The sequence below is a fragment of the Cottoperca gobio genome, chromosome 24 (assembly GCF_900634415.1).
Source record: "Cottoperca gobio chromosome 24, fCotGob3.1, whole genome shotgun sequence".
Classification (NCBI taxonomy): domain Eukaryota; kingdom Metazoa; phylum Chordata; class Actinopteri; order Perciformes; family Bovichtidae; genus Cottoperca; species Cottoperca gobio.
The window spans coordinates 3,804,437-3,823,312 of NC_041378.1; the positions used below are offsets into that span (position 1 = coordinate 3,804,437).

The 18,876-nt window shown below is 43.2% G+C and overlaps 1 protein-coding gene across 1 annotated transcript; it reads right to left on the reverse strand.

The window, feature by feature from the left end:
• Positions 1-1,031: 1,031 nt before the first annotated feature.
• tfap2d (transcription factor AP-2 delta (activating enhancer binding protein 2 delta)) lies at positions 1,032-14,415 on the reverse strand. The gene is made up of 8 exons (XM_029425508.1): positions 14,366-14,415; positions 13,177-13,695; positions 10,085-10,145; positions 5,237-5,402; positions 3,709-3,827; positions 3,435-3,576; positions 2,549-2,662; positions 1,032-1,313 (listed from the first exon to the last, which is right to left on the reverse strand). The coding sequence occupies exons 1-8, from the start codon at positions 14,402-14,404 to the stop codon at positions 1,097-1,099; spliced, it is 1,377 nt and encodes a 458-aa protein (XP_029281368.1). The 5' UTR covers positions 14,405-14,415; the 3' UTR covers positions 1,032-1,096.
• Between the last annotated feature and the right edge of the window lie 4,461 nt (positions 14,416-18,876).

An 18,876-nucleotide genomic window follows, 5' to 3' on the forward strand; every position in this document is an offset into this window, starting at 1 on the left:
GAGAGCTTGTGTCGGCTAAACTTGCGATCTGGGGAGTGTACAAAGATAGACATGCACAGGGAAGAGAAACGACGACCTTTTACAAAATGGCTGAGTTGGACCCTTCTCTCTCTCTCTCTCTCTCTCTCTCTCTCTCTCTCTCTCTCTCTCTCAGTCTTTATCTCTCACACACACACACACACAAACACACACACTCACACACCACAGTGTAGCCGAACACAGGCAGTGGCGTCAGTCTCACATCCAGAAACAGTGTCTTGTTCTCTGTCACCCACATGGTCAACACGCTGGTTGTTATGGCACTGATTGTACGGCGTAACAGTGTAGTTCAAGCGCTCTCACAAGTACAGATGTGTGTGTGTGTGTGTGTGTGTGTGTGTGAGAGTGTGTGTGGATGGGGGGGGGATTATTTCCATTAAGTCTGTTAAAAATGCATATAATTCAATAATTCAGTCAGCTGAGAATTTAAGCCAAACTAGAACTTTCTCTCAATAATTTAATGCAAAATAGGTTCAATGAACCTTCAGAGGACAGAACAGCTCCTGTGTTGTTGAAGAACATCCACACCTGAAGTAGCTGGATGGAGATCAAATTGCCCCAAACCCTTAATTAGTGTGTGTCTGTGTGTGTGTGTGTGTGTCTGTGTGTGTAATGTTTTTTTGGCAGTTACCACCCCTGTCCTAGAAAACTGTGATGTCAGCATGTCCATGTTTACTTCCTGTTTTCAGAATGAATAAATAAACAAATAAAAGTGTTAGATGAGTCACAGCCGTCCATGGCGAGGCTGTCATCACACACACACACACACACACACACACACACACACACACACACACACACACACACACACACACACACACACACACACACACACACACACACACACACACATCAGGACGTCTTGTCTGAGACAGTTCAGGTTAGTGTTACATTTCAACAGAAGATAAATAAATAACAATAGATATGATTTGTCCCAAAGAAGACACAGTAATGCATGGGAGTTAACAAATCCTGCACACACACACACACACACACACACACACACACACACTCCTAAACGCAGCGCTCCAAGGCACGGGGACCGGGTGGGTGTGGGCTACTCAGTCTTTTCTGTTTTCCCGTCTTTGCTCTGGGGATCGGATGTTTTCCGGAGCTGCGTCTTTTCTGAGCTGTTGTTGATCTGTTGGTCGTTGGGTACGCTCGTTTTCCCGCTCAAGCTTTTGTCCAGGTAGTTGAGCATCTCACTCAGGACCGTCTGGAAGGTGCTGAGAGCCGCGCAGACCGCCGGCGTGCCGAACCCGTGAGTGATCAGACTGTGAGGGGAGGGAGGCAGAAACAACCATCAGAACAATGACGCACCTTGGATTCATTCACAGATGTAAGGCAGGCTGCTTCTCTCCTCAGCTTCTTCACCAAACCTTCCTCTCCATGCATAATGGAGCTTGTAATCCTCCTAAAAGAGTGTCTTTAGTGGAGCTAACCCCTGTGAGCTCACAGTGTTAATGTCCTGTGATGCTCTAAATGCAGTTTCTGCAATAATGTGAGTGGAAACACAGAATACTTCAGCTGTTTCAGCTCATTCTAGGCGTGAATATTGTCCGTTTTAAACATCGATTCCTCGATTATTTGATGTATTTTGATAATCGATATGTCATTGAGCCTTCCTTCTACCTCCTCAGGTGTGCGGATGTACTGCTTTTCTTTGTCTGATGTGAAACTGAGTATTTTTAGGGCTGTTGATCAGACAAAACTAAACATTTGAAGGCTTCCCTCTTGGGCTTTTGGAGATTGTGACGGGCAGTTTTCACTATTTTCTGATATTTTATAGACTAAATAATAAATCCAGAACAGAACAGATATCATCAGCTGCACGGCTCCCATGTGGGTATTCAAAGCCATCGACAGTAACAATATACTTTTATTTGACTTTCCTAAATCAAAATTAATCAAATGTACTTTAACACAACAATCTTTTAACTGTGTTTTTGCAGGTTCTAGATGCACACATCAGAATCATCCTGTTAATTAAAGCCAGTGAAACATTGAAAGCGTCTGCAGACTAACAATAGAGCACCTATGAGGTCACATGAAAGATAAATAGCCATTAAATACATTTTAAGAACCAATTTTCCAAAGTGAAGCTGGTTTGTCCGCCCTGGAGGATCCTCGGGCAGAGTTCTCGCAGAGCTAAATGTCAGGTCAGCGCTCAGCTCAGACCTTTAAGCTGCCAGAAGGAAGCTGCTGTTCAATCTGTCATAACTGTGTTTCCACACCCGAGCTCACATCTTATTCCTCTGCCCGGCTCTGCACAGTACATCTCCCTTTTTGGAGGTTTGACGAAAACTCTGCGACGGACGGACGGACGGACGCCATAGATGTGACATTTGTGCTAACAAGCCTCTGTTCCCTCCTCCTCTGTCATCTGAGCCAAATAACAAACTGCACAGCTGCATCTTCCCAAAATGGCAAAGCGGTCAGAGCCCAAACAAAGAGCAGCCGGGCTCTGTGGATATACATGTTTAGAGTGAGTCCATTACTCGTGTGTTACCTGAAGTGTGTGAGGTGTCTCTGGATGTCCATGTCCAGGATGGGGGTCGGTCTGGAGGAGCCCAGAGGAGAGCGGTCTTGGCTCAATAAGTCCTGGAACTCCTTACAGATTTGCCTGATGGACAGAAGGAGGGAGGGAAGCAGGGTTTACCATCTGTCCCCATCACAACCACTGCAATTTGTGTTTTTGCACCCGTCCTCATCATTGTGGATCAATTGAAAGAACACAACACGCAGGAGACGAGTTCAACGTCAATCCAGAAACAAGCACAACACTTTCACAACATGATACCAGACATTCTGCAAACGTAAAGTCGAAAGCATTGGTCCAGGCTGTCTTTTTTGATTTTATTCAGTGTTGAAATCATTGTTTGGAACGGCGGAAAGAAAAATCAAACTTGGCTGGAAAGAGTGGGAGCTGTTTCCCCTCAGCATGTCCAGCACTCAATGTGCAATAGTGTTTGTTGGGATGTAAATGCAGCTCATACAGTTATATAAACACAAGCCTGATGGCTCAAATTCAAATACAGTCGATGCCCTATGCATGAACAAAGTGTGTGGGAGGAAGTTTACATTCTTATACAATGTTCTTCCTCTAAAGCTTTACTTAATGTTCTCAAACCCAATAAAGCCGTTAGTTTTCTTGTGGTTTGACATGTTTTAATCAAAGGATTCCTTTAAGACGGATGGTCTGCAGTGGGACGACTATAACGTGGCTGTAAACAGGAGAATAAGGTTTAACACCAACTTCAATCTGGACCTTTAAAGAACTTTAACATCAGGAGAATTAAAAACATTTGACGCTGCTTCGCTGTATCTCTGCTGCTGCAGTCACGTGTGTGTGTGTGTGTGTGTGTGTGTGTGTGTGTGTGCGTTCGTGTTCTCACTTTGTAGCCAGAACCATCTTCTTGCGTGCGCTGGTTTCTTTCGGCTCACTGTGCTGCCTCGCCAAATGTTCCCCCACTGCCTTACTGGGAAACTCTGTCTCGCAGGTGTAGCCGAAGTCCCTCGCCAGGTGGAGCGCCTCACCTGAGCACAAAACCAGGAGGCAGACTGATGAAGCAAGCGCTACAAGGATTAAATATGGAAACTGGAATATACCTGCAGGTATAACTAGGATATTGACGTTATTGGAAAGTATTTTGCACCAAAGTGTCTTACCTTCCACCAGGGAGGTGAGCAGTGTGACGTTGGCAGCTTTCCTGCGGCCGGCCGGCAGGTTGAGGCCTAGACGGTCTAATTTCTCACGAAGACACCGACCTCCGTTCTTAGACTTCGCTCTGTGTGAAAGGAAACACAGTCCAAATCAGACACAACATCATCTGGCCTGGTTTATTCTACAGAACAATGTGTTTCATTAAGTCTGCAGCGGAAGAATATGGATTTGCTTTGATTTGACAAAGGCGTGAAATTAAGCATAAAATCAAAGATGAAATTAAAACATGTCAACTCGTTGTATATTAAAAGTGCTTTCTTTACACGTAGACATGTTGGCATGTCCCCTTGAGTTTCCTCTGTCACTGTTTGAGCGTTTGTCTCTTTCTATACCCAAAGTGAGAAGTTCTATTTTGGAAAGCAGAGCAACAACAGTCCCTGTCATCGCTTTATCTTCGTATGTGAAACTTGAGAACCGCACGTGGTCACTTCCTGATAAAACTCCCAAAAGATCCTTTTTGGTTTTAATTACTGAGTGTTTTTCTATCATTCTGGGACGCACCAGTGTCCAAACTTCTGAACATTGATTGTGATTTTTCTTCTGCTCCTTTGGCACACACGCTTCATGTTCTCGTCTAATTTGGATATGGTTGATTTATTCTCCTCCCGATGAGGATCAACGACCTCTATTTGCACATATTTGCTTTTGCACACTTTTGTTGATGCCTCATCTTCTAGGAGCCGCCATATTCTCTCTCCTCTTCCCCCCTTCCCTTTCTCCTCCGCCTCATCAATAATACAGCTGCTGGCAACTCTTGCTTTCCTCTGGTTCCTCTGATCCTGGCATGCTTTGGCCCGGTCTCGCCTCCCTCTGGCTCCCTGGGCATGGCGGCGCGTGCAGCCCCGGCCCTCGTTCGCCTACAACAGTCTTTGTGGGCGCTACAGTATATCCTCTGTTTCATCTGAGGGCTACAAAGACTCAGGCAGTGCTTTCCAGTGTTCACCAGCCAGATTTTAAAACTGTTTTCACTTTTAAAATCCCTCTCTTCAACACTCTTCAATATTACTTTTGTTACAGGATGTACAGGGGACGGACGACACAACACAAACGTTTTGATAATGTAACACAATCCAAAAGGAGCAGCCCTGCGGTGAATCCACACGTCAGGACTTTGTCCACAAGTTGTTGATTGTGATTCCTCACCCTTTCACCACGACACTAACACACACGTATTCTTATATAGCTCCGCGTCTGCAAGATGGACTCCATGTTTTTGAAGTTTTCGGTCTGGAATATTTGGATTTATTAGGAGAAACTTGTTCAAATTGTTCTTTAAAGCTCTCAACGACAAGATGCACTGGCTCTGCATGGAGCCATAATGCTGCAATGAGATGACATTTAAACATGTACCTTCTTCGCAGTACTTAAAGCGGCATTGTAGTTACGTTTAAATCTGCTAAAGAAGCTGCATTGAAGCCTTGTTGTGCAGATTTCTGTCCCTGTGTGTGTGTGTGTGTGTGTGTTTGTACTGACCTGCGCAGGATGCCGCCCAGTAGGGAGGCGTTGAGGCACTCGGGTGGAGACAGTCTTCTCTTCACCTCGGCGATGGTCACTTTGTACTTGGAGGTGGAGCTGAGCAGCGACAGGCGGCCCGGTACCGAGCAGAACAGATCTGTAGGATTCACCACGCAGGTTCCCCCTGCACGCAAAACACAACACACGACACTGTTAAAGGAACAGTTGACAACACATTTAAATCAGTTGAGTCGCTGGATAGGGTTGTGTTATTGCATTAATCATTTATCAAACTTCATATCTTTATTTTAAATTTGTCACACACGGTACACGTTTCTGGATTTTTGATTGATAAAAAACATGTATTTGCAAAAAGTCCCCTTTCCTCAAACTAAGAGAAGCAGCCTCCTGTTTTTAAATGTCTGCTGGAACAGTAAATAAGCAGCTCCCGGTCACTTCGGTTTGCTTTGGTGAAGGCTGACAAGGAGCTGTGCAAAGAATAACTGTCTGTGTGTTATTCCAACAAACACACCTGATATAGGAGTGAATCCATAATTGACAGAGTATTTCTCTAATGATGCTGTGTGTCCACAGACAGTGTAATAATGCAGCACAACAGTGGAACCATTAAACACAGAACTGGGGAGAAATCCAGCACGTTTCAAACCTTTACGTGCTAAATTATTTGGCGAAATTGTACCTTTTGTATTGAGCGCAGTACTACAGGGTGTCACGGTGGGTCGAAGCAGTACAACACACATTCGTTGTAGTTTGGGGAACTCCCTTATGTCGACACAAGATGGAATATTTCAGGGACATTGGTTTATTATTGGGTTTTTATCAATATTAAGTTGCTTTATGACAATAACACCTCTGATATTATCGAGTAACACTGATAACATTTAACATATATGTTCACATTTGATTAGATACTGATCTGTAACGTGTCAACAGAACAAGGAGGATAATAATAACAACAACAATAATTATTATTGTTTTGACTCCATCCAAGAGCCAGACAAGAAACAAGTTACAATATTAATATTATATCTTTAATTTTTTATATATAATTTCTGCAAGTAATGAGATTTTTTACAAGAGCTGCAACATCCTTTTTGTGTGTGTGTGTGTGTGTGTGTGTGTGTGTGTGTGTGTGTGTGTGTGTGTGTGTGTGTGTGTGTAGGTGCTTTCAGGTCTGAACTGAATGTCTCCAATAAAAATCAATTCAGACCTTGAAAATCCTCGACTCATAGAAAATACGTCTACGTTTGAGTCCGAAAGGTAACTAATGCATAAACATATAAATGTATCCTCAACCCTGAGGAGGAGGGCTTCAGCTGTGTACAAACTTTGCATCAGATCTCCCTTATTTGTAAGAATCACACGTATCAGGATCCAAGTATCTGCATATCTGAGCAAACAGGAAGTCTCTTGTCTCGGTGCAATAATGCAACGTGTAGTATAAGTCTTTACTTTTCCATGTGTGTGTGTTATAACATCAAAAATGATTTATCAAACGTGATGTTTTTATATTAACTACCTTTCTTGTGTCACACGCAGTATGTTAATCCACTCTTCTGTTTACACTGCCTCCAAACAATAACACAAATTAAGGATGTGGCCTATTTTGATCTTTGCACATGAAAACCATGCATCTCCAAAATGTCACCTTTCATGAGCTCAGAACAACAACCGCGGTGTTGAGCTTTGTAACGATACATTTTGCACATAATCCAAATGGCTTATGTATTTTAAGAACAGGTGAATTCTTTAACCCGTTAAAGAACACTTAATAAACAGCCTTTATCACAGCTGTAAACATAATATATGTTGAATTAATCCAAACTTAGAACAGAAAAGATTGTGATAGTGAAAGCACACTCGATCCATAATAACACATAGGATCAAGTATCTTCAATAACCCCTGGTGGGATCAATGTGTTTTGCTCAGACTTGTTAAATATTACATTTTTTACTATGTACATATATTTATATTTCTGTTTCAGCTCAATATGTGTCTGCATGTAAGAAAAGTCTGCTGTAATCTTCCATAAAAACCTTCCTTTAATCACCGACTTGTGTTCTTGAGGCTCCTGAATAAACGATTGTGCTCTTGACATTATTAATTGCGCCTGAATCAGTGTTGCTGGACTCTTCTGGAATATATCGACTGCTCTGAGTACGTCTATTATTATTAAACTTTCACTTGAACTAACGTCCCAAGCAGCTGAAACACAAGGTTTGTGTCTGATGTACTGTAGGCTATATTCTATTATTCATCTGCCTCATTATCAAATCTAACAGCAGGGTGTGTCGCTTTGTTATTAGGCCGTGCTGGATATGATGGAATGAAGAGAAGGATGCCATTTAGGCCGAATAGAACAACGCTGCAGGCGACGATCGGCTGCACGCGCCAATCTTTTCGGGGCAATGTGGACAATTTGGCCACTGAGTAAGTCTTATAAGAGCAACTGTAACCTATATATTTTTTTTTTGTTTTGCTCTGAGAATCTATTATTCACAATCAGCAGAAATGTGCTCGTTTCTCTGACCGGATGAAGGCTTTGAAAAAAACAACAACCATGTCAGCCAGGTTCAGCACCACGGACAGCACCTTTCATTTCAGCACCTGGCCAGCGGCTCGTGCCCACAGCACAACTATGACATCATAGTGTGGCAACAAAAGCCTGTTGTACTCCAGCGGGCAGCACTTTGCACGAGGCAGTATGGGACTTGTGTTTCGCTCAGGCTGTCAACAATGGAAGATTGCGATGGAGGGAATCAGCTGATGCTATTGGTTGGGCTTGAACTCATGTGTGTGTGTGTGTGTTGTGTGTGTGTGTGTGTGTGTGTGTGTGTGTGTGTGTGTGTGTGTGTGTGTGTGTGTGTGGTATGCGCGTGTGAAGTCCGGCTCGTCTGTGTCTGTATGTGACACAAACCCGGCAGACCTGTCTGTCAGACTCACGCGCTCTGACAGGCGCGCGCGTCTCTGAAAGCCGCGGGTTCACATCATATTAATTCCCCTAAAAATGTTTTGATTCAAAGTAGTTTGTATTTTATGTTGCCAAGGGCAATCGAAAAGAGCTATTGCCGGTAGTGCAGTCAGTGGAGCGCGCGGGCCCAGAGGCGATAACGGTATTTAAGCAACGGAGAGTAGCCTCGGGCTGCGGCGCGAGCGGCGGGCGGGATCACACGCGGAATCAAGCGCCTTTTACGAGTTTGCCACGAAAATTAAAGAAAAAGAGACACGGGCCAAATGTCATTCTCCTCATATTTTAACAACAATGTTTATAGCTCCAATAAAAGCCCGCCAATGTCTTGACAGAATAGAGAGAGGCGCTCGCACGGGCTATAGTGTCGGGGGCGCGCGCCTGACAGATAAGCTTGATCTGTGCGGCTGCTGTTTGGAGCTGAACTGGAGAAGGGATAGCAGGGTGATTAAAAACACAGACGACTCCTCCTAAGTAGGATCCGCGTTTCTTGAGTGATTTTCTTTTGAAAAAGGTTATGTGAATATTCATGCCGCCAAAGCCGCAGTCAGAAAGAACAACATTAATATGATCTCGGCTGAATCCGGGGCCCCGCTCGGCATTAGCATATCAAAGCGTCCGCCCGAGGCGAGAGAAGCTATCGATACGGGAGCGGGAGGTAAAGCAAAGATTATTGGTTGTGATGGTTGCAGCGGCTGAGCTCAGGGCCAAATACGGCGCACCATTAACCGAAAGTGATAGCGAAGGGATTCCCGTGTCAATCCGAGAGAAAAGCCCCAACACCTAGAATGAGCTGATGAAAAATTAAACCTGAGACACAGCCTTCCTCTCTGTATGGAGAAACACATAGTCTAAAAAAAAAACCCTAACCCTAAAGCAGAACCACAGTGTATTAAAATCCAGACTCGTGAGGAAATTGTCTGGCTTGATATGTGTTAACGTGAGTCCACATCTTCCCTTCAGACTTTAAAGGCTGGGATTAATGTCTCTAATTAAACATACAGATAACTACATACAAGAAACAATTACTGCACTCGAGAAACACACGTGTTCACGTAATGTGGTTTCCATTACAGCCCACATAAGAGAACAATAATAATGATAACCCAGAAACAATACATTATGTTTATTCATTAACTGTGGAAGGTATCGACCTATAATTGAATTAGTAGGCGTTGAGCTTCACAGTCTTTTAAATAGTGCTATTATTTTAGAGGTTATAAAATTGGGTTTAATAGACAAGTGGTAGCATAAATAGCAGGGGTATTCCTTGTAATAGTATCCGTGTTTTCCTATTTAAATTGTATTACAGGAGAGAGCTAAGCAGCAATGTTTGGGGATTATGCTGCATTTATGATCTTAAAATAAGCATGAATATTACATTAAAATAGTGTGTTTATTTAATGAAAACAAAGACGAACCGTCAGTCTGCTCTGTTAGAATATAGCCTACAGGTTTGACTTCAAACAGGAAGTGTCTGCAGCCACATAGACAGGCTATAATATGTATAATGCACCATATAGGTCTACACTCTCAAATCACTGCCATATTAATTCATGACTTTGTTGACATTTACATTTTCTGGGGGGTGGGGGGGGGGGGAATAAAAAACCTCAATGACAATGTTCAGAGTGACAAAACAAAAAACCTATGTGTTGAGTGACAGTCCATTTCACACTGGAAATGAGAAGCAGCGTCTGTGCGCGTGTACAGTGTGTTAGTGTTTACGCAGGGCCGTGTCTGCTGTAACATGTTGACAGCAGACACGAGAGGAGTGTTCCGCCTGTTTGTCTGTCTGCTCGCTGTCTTGTCGTGTGGAGCCGGGAGTGTTCACGGCCTCCGGTGCAACAATAGAGAGAATAAACGGGGGCCTTACCTCTCCGGATGACGCCCCCTTGGCCGTTCAGCACGAGCCCACACTGCGCTTCCACGGAGCCCTGCGGAGACACGCACTCATTAGCACGAGCCAGGCAGGTGAAATCACTTCACCTAGTGTTTCTTTTTTTAGTTTTGTGTGTTACACTGCTGGAGCACAGTTAACCCAGCTTGTCAGGCTTCAGGAACAACCGAAATTAATGGCGTTTCTTTCGTTTTTCTTGGGAGGCTGTGATACTTTATCCATTTACCATCACACACAGAACACATGCTCATAATCTACAGAGAAATGAGCAAAACTGTACAATTTAAACATTACATTCAATGATAATAGTGGGGTACTATGTGCTTCTTTAGGCAGCATTATATATATGTCCTGTAAATCGTATGGCTCAGTGGTTCCTTTTTGAATTTGGCTTGTGGTGTTTAATTCAGTAGCCTATGAATGATTTACCCCTCGTATTATAATTTTAAGAAGCATTCAGGTATTAAAGTCAATGATTCATAAGAAAATATTATAAATAGGTACAAAATAAACATTTCTTTGTATAGCAAAATACGTTTTTTGATTATTGTCTCTACAATTTATCATCTTATGACCTCTCGGGTGTATCTTCCGACCCCTTTGGGTGCTCCCGACCCACAGGTAGGGCACCACTGCCTTTACATCATTTAGATTAAGTTTGGTATTTCACCTGTATAGCTTCTAAACATTGGTCCTGTTGCATGGCCTTTGAACACTATTGTTTATTAGAAAGTGTACGTCACTTCGCAGGCTTTGAGTAAAGATTGAGGGCAGAGTAAAATAAGAGATGCAGCTCACGGCCCCCCCCCCCCCCCCCCCCCCCAGAAACGATCTTAATTTGAAAGGCTTCAGGCTATAAGCGAGGACAGCACAACTCGTCCAGACTGAGAAATGAGCACAAGTGTCCAGAGTTTGTTGCAGCCACCAACCTGTTGGGGATCCCTCTGTAGCACACACACACACACACACACACACACACACACACACACACACACACACACACACACACACACACGGATATGGACCTGTATGTATGGAAACCTGTTACCGCCGCCATTTTGGTCCAGATCAGATTCGCGTGCTATCAAACAATGTCATCAAGAAAAGAGAACACGCGCTTTTTTATTCAGAAAACACTTAATCCCCCGTGCGAGCCTCGAGGCCTGGCCCACGCGAGAACCCTGATTAAAATAAAGTGGGAGAAAAGGAGCTTGTTGTAGTTCTTTCTTAACCAGCTCCTGTTCGGTTTCTTTTCTTCTATTGCGAAGCTAAAGTGATTATAAAATCAATATACAAAACGCAGAGGTCTTGCATGAATTAGCTTAGTGACGGGAGAAAGGTGTGGCAGCTGCTTTTGTTCAGCATGAAAATCTCTTTAACGCGCTCAAAGATGCGACCGGGCTGCACGAGACCATAGGCGCATCTGTTCCGTTCATACATCCGCCTCGTGCAAGCTCAGGTTCACGAGCCGTTTCTTTCTTTTTCTCAATAAAGGGTCAAACCTGGACTCTTTTCAAGTGCCAGCAGCTTAAGATAAATATAGTATTTGCTGTAACAATGATCAACTGAGAGCTTAAAGTTAAAATAAAGTAAAAGGAACTTACGCTATTAATTTTTAGACTACTGTAATTTTACAGCAAATATTACGTAGAATAAATTACATATTGTATTATCACGGAGTTAATATTATTACATTCACATTATTAAATTCACATTATTAAATTCACATGATTAAATTCACATTATTAAATTCACATTATTAAATTCACATTATTAAATTCCACGCAGAAATTGTTAAAATAGATAATGAGAAATCGCAATATAAAGAATAATTTTTATAATGATGCAGGCACACTTATATATTTTATAATATACTTTATAATATTCATAGGCAATTCACGTTATTTTAAATGTAACATACAATAGTATCCACAGTGCCACACCCTTTAAATAAAGTAGAATAAATTAATTTAAAGAAAACTGAATTATCGTTGAAATAGATAATAAATACATTAAATATTATTTATCGACATTAAAATAATATAGCTGTTATTATTGATGCTACGTTAACATAGTGTAAACCTTAGGATACGTTCAACAGCGTAATGACTTCTCAAAATGTCGATAAAAGCGACTCTTTATCGAGCTGAACTTGAGTGGAGTTGGTAAATAGTTAACGTGACTGAAATGATGTGTCGCTGTGTTAAAGTGTGTTTAACTAGAGACGTGTTTTAAGCAGCTCAGATGTCGCTGCATAAGTAACAAAGTTGATTGACGTTAAGTCGGTAATTGGATAAACTACGGTGCTTTATGGTGCTCGAGCCGGGCATTGTGCCCTGAACCCCGATCCGTTAATCCGCCCTTTACCGGAGAATAGAGCAACCAGCGGCTTTTCTTTGCCTCAACAGACAGCCGGACACACACACTCACACACACACACACTCACACACTCACACACACAAGAGCCGTGCGAATCCGTTTTCATCTCGACCATTTCTTTACATAGAAAAGAATTATGTAAAATATGGGTCACGTGTGTTTCTGGATTACAATAGGGTTGTATAGACTGCCAGTCAATTAACCTTTAGAAACAGGCCTGCCTTTCAGAGGCACGGCGCCGGGTGGACTTGACATTTACTTAGCCTGTTGTACAGTCACGTTTGGTTTGGCAACAAAATCATCTCGAGATTATATCCCATATTATTTACTCCGAAGTAGGACAGAGTCACTGGCTGGGGCTAACCTACAGGCCACATGTAATACAGCCTTGTCAGTGTCACAGACAGCAGACAGATGAAGCAGACAGGCAGACAGACAGACATCTGCCGCTGTCTTTCTGTTCAATATTTTTGGAATTGCTGGTACAATAGGGGGGTGGGGGGGGAGGGGGGGTTCAATAGTAGGCCAGTGGGGCAGGGATACTGGGTCTGCTGTATTATTATCCTATTTTATGGAGCAGTGTTAATACACCAGAGAAGCCAAAGGGAATGTGTACAATAAGGTGTTGCATGTTGGGCCTTCAGGTGATGGGACATTAGCGGGGAAAGAGTGATGGAGGCCGCCGGTACCTGGAGGTCGTCTGACCCGGACGATGAGAGCCCCAGGCCGGCGGCGGGCAGCAGCCTCTGGTCCGCGTGGTGCATACCGACGCCGTAGGCCTGGGAGCCGTGTGACGTCATCAGCGACAGGTCATGGCGCCGGTAAGCGTCGAGGCAGCCGAGCTCGCGCCGCTGCTGCTCGTCCAGGCAGGAGGACTTGAGGGCCGAGCGCGCATTGTGCAGGTTGATGAAGTCGGCGGGCTCTCCGTGGTGGATCTGCTGGTAGTACTGGCCCGAGTGCAGCGAGTTCAGCCCGTAGGCCTCCGGAGCCACGGCCGGGTGGGAGTGCTGGAACTCGTAGTGGAAGGACTGGTGGTGGAGGGGCGTGTACTGGTGGTTGGCCGAGAAATAGGGCGAGGCGAACTCCGTCCCCGCCGGCGCCGGGTAGGTGAGCGGGGAAGAAGAGGAGTAGGCGACCGAGGAGTTGGCCACACTCTCCAGGCAGCCGAGCTGCATGAGTCGGTAGCTGTTTGATCCGTCGTGACGTATCTACAAGATAATAAAGAGACGGGGAAATATATGAGCCGTGTCATTTAGCATCAGCCGGTGTCTCCTCTCTCTGCCTCCCAAACACACTCCAAAACACAACTCACACACTCAAAGCGGTTTTTTTTCTTCCCACTTTAAACCACCTGAAGGAGATGTCATTTCCACACGCCCGGGAGGGGAACGAACGGCAACAGGAGCCATCGGTATTTTTTCCCCTCCCTTTGGCATGCCTGTCACTCTCCTTGTAGCGTTTTAAAAGGCGTGCTGTTATATATTATTATTATTACCGAGCTGCTGGCAAATTTACTGTCCCAGCTCTCTCTCTCTCATTCTGAATGGGGAGGTAAGCAGAGTGAGACACAACGGAGTGTTCCGCCCTAAAATGTTCTAATCACACTGTTACCGGCTCACACACACGAGCCTTATCTGCTTCCACACACTAATAAAAATCCCCGTTTTACCGGCAGCTGCAGTGATATGCACGACTCATCCCTTCCTCCATGTATATTATTTGTTTTATCCATGCGATGATTCCAGTCAGAGACTTCTTGAGAGCAGTTGTCAAAATGCCTCCCGTAACTCACTTTAAACCAAAAACAATATTTATTCTTACACACACCTTAGTTTAATTAAATAAAGTAAAGGATGTTAAGTACATAAATGAGCCTACCTCTGCGTCGTGGACAAGTCCGGGGAAGGTCGCTGACATTATGCTTTCTCCAAAGAAACCCGGGTTTTTTTTTCTCCGCTCTATGGCCGGGGTCGAATAATAATAAAATGCGTTAAAATCCTCAAAAAAGCAAGAGAAATGGAAAAGTCCCCCCTCGCGCGCTCTCGGTATCGGCAGAAAGCTGGTGGAACGCGAGCGTCTCCCCTCTGCACGGACGGGGCTGGCTCACGGATTTTGTACTTGCAGGGTATTTCTCGGCTGATGTCGTAGGTCCCTTGGTAATATAGAAGTTTTGAAAATTAAGCATCAGCACTGAGGAATGGGAGGACAATAGACGGAGCGGAGCATCCCAGGAGACAAGGAATAAATATTGTATCTTCGCTTTAATAAGGAACCAAGTGCTTCTTTCAACCTTTTCTACGCTTTTTGTGGACATTTTCCTTTTTGACCCGTTTGCATTTTCACGAGGTCTTCTGCTCGCTTTCGTCGTGTTATTATTATTATCTTTTTTTTTATTCACATCGCATAAGTTGTTTTTTACATTTAAAAAAAAAGTACGGATTTTTCAACGGAAATGTAAGTTTGCTTTGAAATATTCTAACATTATTTCGACACTTATGAACGGAATTAAACCGGATTTTCGTTTGTTTCTAGAATAATCTTGTGATGAATTTAATTATCTTCGATGAGGAATTTCATTTGGAAACGGGATGTTTTCGATGCTCTCTGCATGCCTCACGTTCATTATCATTATTACTGCTTTTAAGGCTTTTTATTTGTATAATGCTGCTTATTTCATAATGAAACATTTATATGCACACACGTCTTTCAGCAGAGATGCATTCGATATAACCACAACGGAATCAATACGATAGTATTATTTAGTGAGTTTATTAATCCAAATGGCTTTAATTAAAAACACTTCAGTTATTGTGTATTATGACTTCAAATGTTTATTATTTTATGTGCAAATGTGCTCGATTTGTTCACCAATGCTTCTATATTTGACCTTTTTTGTTATAATTGTTTTACACATGCATGGAAACATCTTTTGATTATTTTCTTTTTTTCTTTTTATGGGGGGAGGGGGGGTTACTATGAGTGTTGCCTTTGTGAAGAACTGACAGAAGCACGAGACATTTTCTCTTTTCAAATCAGCATTGTATGTGTATGTGTGAGACCAAAGGCGCGTGCTAGGTTGAATGGAAATATAGACGATGGCTGCTTATTATTATTATTATTATTATTATTATTATTATTATTATTATTGTTTTTGTTATTGTTATTATTAATATTATCATTATATTTGGACTTGCAGGGGGAGTATTTTTCGGTCAGTCGGTCAGTCTCGTGACCCCTCTCTCTCTCTCTCTCTCTCCCTTCTTTCTCCTCGTGCTGTAACTCACCTGAGCACGCGCCCTCGGGGTGGTCCTGCTCAGCTGAACAGAACCGTTGTTGTGTTGTAGAGACATTTTACACAGGACTTGTATTTGATTGTTTACATTTATTTGAAAGCCTATATGCTTCAGGAACAATTAAATAGTACAATCAGGTGAAGCACCTTCCTCAACACAAACAGGTACATTATTTGTGTTGACGTGTTGCAGGATGATAACAAAGCATTAAATAGTAACAGGTGTACAGAGCCACACAGAGAGTATCCAGCCTAAATTATCACAGTGAATATATAGCACACAGCCTAGTGCTGCCTTGCCCTTAGGCCACCCGGGAAGCAACAGAGATACAAAACGTAAAAAGCAGGAGAAGCCCAAAGCTTGTGGCCACAGCCTGAAGAGAAGCAAAGGGAAATAAAGGAGGGGGGGCTGAAGGAGGAGAAGACTATGTCAGATTTCCTGCCATTCAAAACAACCCAGCCAACACAGAGAAAGAGAGAGAGAGCAGAGATAAGCCTTAATCAGTCTTGTTTTGGATGTTTTCCCTGCGCAGCTGTAAGTGTAACCAAAGCGACTCCTTGATATTATTAAAGTGCAGACTGTGACGGGACGCCGGGACGCCGGATTGACTCTGCACTTTAATTAAGCAACTACTTCTCCTCCCATCTGTTACTGCATGCGTCTCTCTGTCCTAATCAGTTACAATAATAATAGTAAAACAACAACAATAATATGCTATAATAACAAGGATAATAATGAGAATAATTACACGCTATTAGGTTTATTTTATATATATTTAAAAAGATAGATATTTTGAGTGTAGCTCTTATTGATTTTTCCTCATATGGTGCCATATCTCCAACTGGAATCCTATTTCACACTTTATCTCTGGTCTCAGAGCTACTAAATCCCCCCAAAACAAGCTGAAATATTCCACAAGATCTTCCTTTTCTTCTTGATCAAGACTATTTAGCCTACAGTGTTGCAGTCACATCTGAAAAAAAACCCTCCTCATAACCAACACAAGCGGTCCAGGCGGCGCAGGGGCCGCCTCAAGTAGCCTCTTTTAAAAACTTCTCAAGGCCTTTTATATTTTAATTAACCGTTACCGATTGTTTTGCCTCGGGGCTCGACGTGAAACCTCTGCACGACGAGACCAGCGAAGGCCGGTTGTCGCACGCCAGGTATTAAAAAACGAAAGAGAGGGAGAGGGTGGAGAACAGGAGGAGGAGGGATGAATGGGAAGGCCACTGGGCAAATAGAGATGGAGAGAGCAAGAGAGAGCTTAAGTGCCAATTAAAGTACCTTAAGTGATTCTAAATGTGATGATATGATCAGGATCTTGTGATATTTGTCTGGTTTTGGACAGAAATGGCAAGAAAAACTTACCAAAAAGTATGTTTTGTGGGCAGAAACTCGAGCTGGAATGACAGCAGGGGGGGTTTGAGCAGGAAATCATGCTGATGTGTTTCACCCTTTTGTGGAAATAGTAGCAGTTTAACATGTTTCGCCTCAAATCATCATCAAGATTGGATCAAAAGACTGAAATGTACCTGAGAATATAGTTCTGCAGGCTTGAAGGAGAGTCAGACTCGAAGTCATTACAATGTGAAACCTGGCAGTCTGTTTTTTAAACAGCCATTCAAGTGACTTCCATACAAATACAAGCTTTACCCCAAACTGTGCACACTCCATTGACCGGTGTCCTAACAGATCACTGCGCGCATGAGTCACATTTAGTTATTTATGTCAGGAGGGTTTGGTGGTGAGTTCTGTTGCCTGAGATATATATGTATGCAGTCAGTGCAGCCACCGTCGCTGCCAACCCGAGGCACCAGTTGCACGGTAGACGGTCCTAATAGGGCTTAATGCCGACGAGTGGCCCCGCTTTTACCGGGGGCTTGGAGCGCAGCACCAGATGCGCACTGATCTCCGGACAGGAGCCAGTCCATCTGCCGCCTGACGAGGCAGGGAAAGGCCCGAAACCCCGCACAGTACAGCCCAGAGGCGAGAATTTAGAGCAGCCCCAAGGTTTCTGGATGGACCGCTGCTCCTGCACAGAGCAGGGGGCTCTGATGTCATATTTCTAGAGCAAGTGCCAGAAAATAAGACAGCATGGAGAGGCAGAAGATTAGGATTTGAGCTCGTGTGGGTATGGGTCCTATGTGGCCTTTGCGCACTTTTTGATACGCTACGTTGTGTAGCAAATGTGACCTTTATTATTGTAATTCAGGAGATATTTGAAAGAAAGAAATGTCTTCAGGGAGCATTAAACACCACTATTCCCTCTAAAATGTAAATGTGGTAACATCTCTACTAACTTAGAGTATACTCCCCCACTCACCACTTCCATTTTATTCCTAGAAAATATAAAGAATCATCTGATCATCAGTTTTTAGCACTTTTCATCGCACATTATATCAAATAAAGGGACATTAATGTAGTTAATAACACTCTGTGTTCCAGCTTCACTTAAAACACCACGTTTACTATGTCAAAAAGCACATTTGCTGTGTTACTAGCAGGATGTCACCCTCTCTCTTGGATCAGCCCTAAGTGGTTAAAATGGTTTATTAGCGAGCTACAACTTATTAATAACAGATCACTATATAGCCTGCAGTCATTTAGCCTATTGCTACCAGAGTAAACAGTAATCCTCTTATAGGCTTTAAGGCTTTTTAAGTATATTCTGTCCGATTGTAACACTTATTGCGTTGATGCATTTAGTGGAGGTGGGAGGGGGGGTATCTATGCTTACAGTAGTTATAATGAGCCTATAAGCGATACAGGTTGATGTTTATTTCCTCTTCACGTATTTGCACGCATCATATAAATTATAAAAGCCTCCACGTATTGTGCTTTTTTTTTTTTTCCAATTATCATCTGTAATCTGAAGTTGGAGCAGTTAGAAGAGAAGCATAACTAATACTGTCTGCTTTCTGTCTATGGGCACATGTGTTGGCCTTGTTTATGAGTCTGTTTTGGTTTTAATCAGCCCCGGTCAGACACCGGCCTCATATGGCCATGAGCGTCCGTTAGCTCGGTCCTGCAGCATCTCTCTGTGTGTGTGTGTGTGTGTGTGTGTGTAGGCCTGCACCTTTCCAGCCAAAATAACGA